At 47.6% G+C, this 6,913-nt stretch overlaps 1 protein-coding gene across 1 annotated transcript in view; it reads left to right on the top strand.

The window, feature by feature from the left end:
* The first annotated feature begins 1,151 nt into the window (after positions 1 to 1,151).
* The window catches only part of LOC135561612 (lipopolysaccharide-responsive and beige-like anchor protein), a 48,305-nt gene continuing 42,543 nt past the window's right edge, over positions 1,152 to 6,913 (top strand). The window contains exons 1-3 of the mRNA XM_065003330.1: positions 1,152 to 1,155; positions 1,268 to 1,293; positions 5,179 to 6,750. Of these exons, the coding sequence (XP_064859402.1) occupies positions 1,152 to 1,155; positions 1,268 to 1,293; positions 5,179 to 6,750 (1,602 nt within the window). The remainder of the gene's footprint in view (positions 1,156 to 1,267; positions 1,294 to 5,178; positions 6,751 to 6,913) is intronic.

Here is a 6,913-nt window from a genome sequence, read left to right as displayed (position 1 = left end):
GGGTTTTCATCCTCCATCAGTATTTACAGTAGTGGTGGAGAAGACCGGTTTTCATCCTCCATCAGTATTTACAGTAGTGGTGGAGAAGACCGGGTTTTCATCCTGCATCAGTATTTACAGTAGTGGTGGAGAAGACCGGGTTTTCATCCTCCATCAGTATTTACAGTAGTGGTGGAGAAGACCGGGTTTTCATCCTCCATCAGTATTTACAGTAGTGGTGGAGAAGACCGGGTTTTCATCCTCCATCAGTATTTACAGTAGTGGTGGAGAAGACCGGGTTTTCATCCTCCATCAGTATTTACAGTAGTGGTGGAGAAGACCGGGTTTTCATCCTCCATCAGTATTTACAGTAGTGGTGGAGAAGACCAGGGTTTTCATCCTCCATCAGTATTTACAGTAGTGGTGGAGAAGACATCAGTATTTACAGTAGTGGTTTTCATCCTCCATCAGTATTTACAGTAGTGGTGGAGAAGACCGGGTTTTCATCCTCCATCAGTATTTACAGTAGTGGTGGAGAAGACCGGGTTTTCATCCTCCATCAGTATTTACAGTAGTGGTGGAGAAGACCGGGTTTTCATCCTCCATCAGTATTTACAGTAGTGGTGGAGAAGACCGGGTTTTCATCCTCCATCAGTATTTACAGTAGTGGTGGAGAAGACAGTAGTGGTTTTCATCCTCCATCAGTATTTACAGTAGTGGTGGAGAAGTTTTCATCCTCCATCAGTATTTACAGTAGTGGTTTTCATCCTCCATCAGTATTTACAGTAGTGGTGGAGAAGACCGGGTTTTCATCCTGCATCAGTATTTACAGTAGTTGGTTAAATGAACTGTACTACAGTATATTTAACATTGGGGCGATAGAGGGAGATTTTCAGAAATTGCTTCCATCTTTCCTTGCCTGCCCAGACTGAGCTAAAGCAGCACTAGTCTAGATTACACCAGTTCAGGTGGTTTCCAGATCTCCCTGTAGTCTGCTGCAGACTCCTGAATGTTCACCTGGGATAATATGAAATGATTTGATTGGACCACTGGGACCTGCTGGGTGACTTTAGTTGCAACTGGACATGTATGACCGTCTGACAGATCCTGTGTGTGTGTGCAGTCAAAGGTCACGCCTGTGTGTAACTGTTGGTTGTGTGGGGTGGGTGCACATGCGTAAGAAAAGTATGATGAATGCACACCTTTCTGTATGAATGAACCAACATGTTTGTGTGTGTGTGCGCGCCCATGTGTGTACACAAATGTGTATGTCCTTTATCTGAGCCAGAGCAGCAGCAGGTTTTGTGCCGCAGTGTGAGCAGACCAGGCAGATGTTTCTGCAGGTGGTGCTGACACACACACACACACACACACACACACGATGCCTTTCTCCCAGCTCTGCACACAAATGAGTTGGATCTGAGGAAGATTTCTAAATCAGTCGTCAGTGTGTGAAGGACTCCGTATCCTTCTAGCGTCAACAGTCAGCTTCTCTGTAGCATCCACCTTGTGGAAATGATGACATCAGACATTAACAGATGAAGAGACATTAGTGCAGGAGTGCTTGTGAAGCAGAAGAAGCCAGATGGGGCCTTCAGATATCGCCCTGTTTGAATCATGTCTATTTCTACCCTTTTATTAGATCAATAGCCGTTTGTACACATTACAAACTGTGTGTTTACTCTAATGTGGACGCTAGTTCTCTACTAGCAGCAGTTCACAAGACACAAGGGAGTATGGATCCACAGTACAAAGCCTCCCAGTATTGAGACTCAACATGTTGAGATGTAGCCTCTAGACTCTCTCTATTGTTCAGCCTTAATGCAGAGATGGACACATCGACAACTCCACAAAGGAGAGGGAAGTGCAGGACATGGAGAACATTGACCAGGGCTGCGCACACACACACACACACACACGTCTACAGGACTTCTCTTGGGTAAACTGTAGGCCTAGTGTGTATTGTATAGAAGTTCCACAGTGCTGAGGCTGAGCAGTGGGAGTTATTGGGATATCTACTTAGTACCTTTAGTTTCCCTAAACAAATGAGACTGTATCTGGTGGACCCTGTCCCATAGCTTGGGAACCCAACTGTGTGAGCTATAGGAGGACAATGTAACTGTCTGGCTGTCCTTAACCATGTGGTCTTAATGGTCGCCCTTTTGGTTCCCAAAGACATCACCAGTCAGTGCTCTGCTCGAATTCCTGCTTCACATGATCAGGGGAAAAGGATCTAGGAAAGGAGAGAGAGAGAGAGAGAAAGGGAGAACAAGAAAAAGAAAGGGGGAGAGGGAGGAAAAAGAGAGACAGTGAAAGGAAGAGTTCCGTCCAGGGTTCCGTCCAGGCAGGACTGCGGCAGGCAGAGACAGACGACATTGATTTGGGAGGAGGGAGGAATTGCATTTAGCTAATTGGATTAGAGCCGCGCTGGCTTTCCCCATTTCCCCTTTGTTTTGTGGTCGCCGCCTATCTATTGATCTCAATGGGACTCCCAGGTCCTAACCTGCTATAGGGGGTCTCCCTGGACCAGTGGTGAGCCACCCAGCCTCACACCACACAGCTTGCGGTCTGGGGCCCAAACTGATCTCTGAACAGTTGTTAAATGGACTAAGAGAAGGATGGAGGACTGCAGCCAAACCTTGCATTGCATTCAGGTTCCAGATTGGTCTGCGTTGTGATCTCAGTTTGTATTATTTTGAGTTGAAATGGATTGGAATATAGTTTGTTTACAGGTGGGGTGTTTAGAGGGATATTGACATTTGGTAACCAATTTTTCTTCTTCAGTTTGTCATTTTTGTTGTTGTTTATAATGGAATTTGTAAGGTCAATTTGCAGCCCTGTATGATTTGTCTATAGACAGCGCATCCAGCTAATAGCTGTCAGGTTAGAATAGCCTGCACTGTTTTCCTACACTACCATAAAAATGTTCCATACCCCTAGACCAGATTGGCTAAACTGATGCCTTGGCCACCCAGTGCTGCTGGTCTCTTATCGTAGCTCTACGCTAACCACTGTTTTAAATACAAGTACAGTACTCCCATTCTAATGGTAATTCAGTCTTTATAGAAACCCATTTAAGGCCAACATGCATCATTTTAATGTACTGCATCGCAGTGTGACGTTATTCCACTGACCAACCACTCCAGTGTAGTTTCCATATGGTCATACTGCTCTCCTTTGAATGCAATGCAGCATGCTTTTAATTGGTAAAAAATAGAGAGAAGAGAGAAGGCTAAGTCACTAGACTGTGATCGTTATACCGGAGAGAGAAGGCTAAGTCACTAGACTGTGATCGTTATACCGGAGAGAGAAGGCTAAGTCACTAGACTGTGATCGTTATACCGGAGAGAGAAGGCTAAGTAACTAGACTGTGATCGTTATACCGGAGAGAGAAGGCTAAGTCACTAGACTGTGATCGTTATACCGGAGAGTGAAGGCTAAGTCACTAGACTGTGATCGTTATACCGGAGAGAGAAGGCTAAGTCACTAGACTGTGATCGTTATACCGGAGAGAGAAGGCTAAGTCACTAGACTGTGATCGTTATACCGGAGAGTGAAGGCTAAGTCACTAGACTGTGATCGTTATATCGGAGAGTGAAGGCTAAGTCACTAGACTGTGATCGTTATACCGGAGAGAGAAGGCTAAGTCACTAGACTGTGATCGTTATACCGGAGAGAGAAGGCTAAGTCACTAGACTGTGATCGTTATACCGGAGAGAGAAGGCTAAGTCACTAGACTGTGATCGTTATACCGGAGAGAGAAGGCTAAGTCACTAGACTGTGATCGTTATACCGGAGAGAGAAGGCTAAGTCACTAGACTGTGATCGTTATACCGGAGAGAGAAGGCTAAGTCACTAGACTGTGATCGTTATACCGGAGAGTGAAGGCTAAGTCACTAGACTGTGATCGTTATACCGGAGAGAGAAGGCTAAGTCACTAGACTGTGATCGTTATACCGGAGAGAGAAGGCTAAGTCACTAGACTGTGATCGTTATACCGGAGAGTGAAGGCTAAGTCACTAGACTGTGATCGTTATACCGGAGAGTGAAGGCTAAGTCACTAGACTGTGATCGTTATACCGGAGAGAGAAGGACATTACTATCGGTGCGTTTAGAAAGGCCTCTTTACTTTTCTACTCTGAGAAAACAGATATGGATTAACAATCACAGCCAACCCAGTACCAGAAGATTAATGACCAGCCTTGTAGCCATCTAATTTAGAACATTAATGACTAATGCCTAATTAATTACAAATAGTTACGCTTTCTCTCTCTGTCAGTCTGTCTCTCTCTGTCTCTCTCTCTATCTGTCCCTCTCTGTCTCTCTGTCCCTCTCTGTCCCTCTCTGTCCCTCTCTGTCCCTCTGTCTCTCTCTCTGTCTCTCTCTCTGTCTCTGTCTGTCTGTCTCTGTCTGTCTGTCTCTGTCTGTCTGTCTCTCTCTCTCTGTCTCTCTCTCTCTGTCTGTCTCTGTCTCTCTCTCTCTGTCTCTGTCTCTGTCTCTCTCTGTCTCTGTCTCTCTCTCTGTCTGTCTCTCTCTGTCTGTCGGTCTCTGTCTCGGTCTCTCTGTCTGTCGGTCTCTCTCGGTCTCTCGGTCTCTAAATGTTCTTAGTTAAAAGCAGCGTAGATGATCTAGTTTGGATGTATTTTCTCCCTCTTTACTCCCCTTTGACTTTCTGTCCTCAGAGCCACAGTGATTAATGCAGAGCCTTAAATTAGGAGAGTGATGATTTGCCGATGACACACGGACGATACTGGCAGACACACTTTACACTATCTACTAACTCATCTATGACTGCTAACATGGATGGGTGATGGTCTCTTCCTCAAATGCCACAGCAGATAATTGTTCTCTATAGACTCCCAGATGGTGACGAGATGATACTCTGGACATGTCACTGACCCTCAGTCATTGGGGGTGGCAGGTAGCCTAGTGGTTAAGAGCTTTGGGTCAGTAACCCGAAAGGTCCCTGGTTCGACTCCCAGAGCCGACTATGTGAAAAATCTATCGATGTGCCCTTGAGCAAGGCACTTAACCCAAATTGCTCCTGTAAGTCACTCTGGATAAGAGCATCTGCTTATTGACTCGAATGTTTAAAAAATCTATCTATGTATCTATGTAAAATCTGGTCTAAAGTTTGTTGTAGGCCCCACATGGCACCTGTCAAACGAAACTAACGCTTTGCTTTGTTTATGTTTGCAGGTGACCTTTGAGCAGCACAAGGAGAACCTGGCCCGTATGTTCCGTCAGTACCAGAGACTGGGCTCCGAGGGCGATGCGGCTCGTATCCGGACCATTTCCGGGGCCAGCCGAGACTCTGAGATTCTGGGCCAGCTCCGGACCAACAGGGATCAGGGGGAGGAGACCGCCCCCTCCACCGTGATCGAGCTCACCATTGACCCAGAGGGGGTCCCCCAGAACCAGGAGTCCCCCAACACTACCCCTCCCTCAGAAACCTCAACAGCATCTGCCTCCACCCCCAGCCCTCCAGAGAGAGAAGGAGATAGAAGTCAGAGGGGTCAAGCACCCATAACTGTGTCCAACATGCTGGCCAGAGCTGAAGAAGAGGAGGAACTACAGCAGGTCCAGAATCAGATCTCTGAAGATCAGAGAGGTGGTGCTGGTGACAGAGCCGAAGTTACTACCCAGGAGACTGAAGCTAAACTCACTGGGGATAAAGTCAGCAGTAAGACCGTTGAGGCCATGGCTGAGACTGAGACAGCCACAGACAAGACTGATGAAGCTGCAGCAGCTAGCACAGCTGAAACAGACGAAGCGACCAGGCCAGAAACTGAAGACGCTAAGGTGGCTAAATCAGAAACAAGTGACGATGCTACAACATCTGATACCGACAAAGTAGTAAGACCTCAAACGGATGGAGAGAAGGGGTCAGAAACGCACAGCCGCAAAGCCTCCAACGTTCTTATGTCTGAAGATTCCCTGAACGAACCCAAGGAACCGGAACTCGCAAAGCGACCGGAGGGACAGGTCTCTGCTGTCATCTCGGCCTGCCAGGAGGGCAGCGTGGCGGAGGGGTCAGCAGTCGGGGCATCTGTCCAGTCAGTCAGTGACCAGGTCCGACCCAGCTCCACCGACGACAGCATGGAGGAATCCTCTTTTGTCTCCGCCGCTGGTGGAGAGGAGGAAGAAAAGGAGGAAGAGGAGGTGAAGACAGAGGAGGTTGTAGTTGAGGAGGAGAAGATGGAAGAGGTTAAAGCAGAGGAGATCAAGACTGAGGTTAAAACTGGAACGGAGAAGGAAGAGGAGAGTGTTGCCAAGGTCACAAAGTCGGCAGTGGAAAGTCCAGCCACACCACCTGCTTCTGTACCTGAGGAGAGTCAGACACAACCCCCTAAAATGGAGGAGATTGACCTTAACCCGTCTGCACCAGGCACCGACCCCACCAGCACAGAGCCAGCATGGCAGCCTTTAGAGTCCACAACATCACCCCCTTCAGCCCTGGAGGCCATACTACCAGCAGCAGTAGGGGCCACTGTCTCTAAATCTGACACCCCACAGGCTGTGGCACCAGCAGAGGCCCCCAGCACCAAGGGGTTCCAGCCAGAAGCCCCACAGGCCACAGAGGCCCCCAGCTCCAGGACTGATACCTCTCCGAAGGTAGCCACTGCTACTGCTGTGGAGGCAGGGAAAGACAGTGCAGCAGAGGGCCCTGGCTCTGCCACCAAGACCAAAGAGATCCACATTGCCAGGCTGGATGTGTCCAGTGTGGCCTCAGACACAGAGAGACTGGCTCTAAAGGAGACCTCCACACCTGTATGTCATCACTGCTTCATCTATTTACTGGTCTTAACATGTATTTACATGTAAATTGTGTCTTTTGCGATACGTGCTTTATAATATACAGTATGTACGTGGGTATGGCTATATGGCTAAAACTAATCCTGTTTATATTTGTATGGCTAATGCTAAAGTCAAA

Source organism: Oncorhynchus nerka, linkage group LG18 (assembly GCF_034236695.1).
Source record: "Oncorhynchus nerka isolate Pitt River linkage group LG18, Oner_Uvic_2.0, whole genome shotgun sequence".
Lineage (NCBI taxonomy): Eukaryota > Metazoa > Chordata > Actinopteri > Salmoniformes > Salmonidae > Oncorhynchus > Oncorhynchus nerka.
The sequence above is the reverse complement of the archived record's forward strand: the minus strand, read 5'-3'. Positions and strand labels throughout refer to the sequence as shown.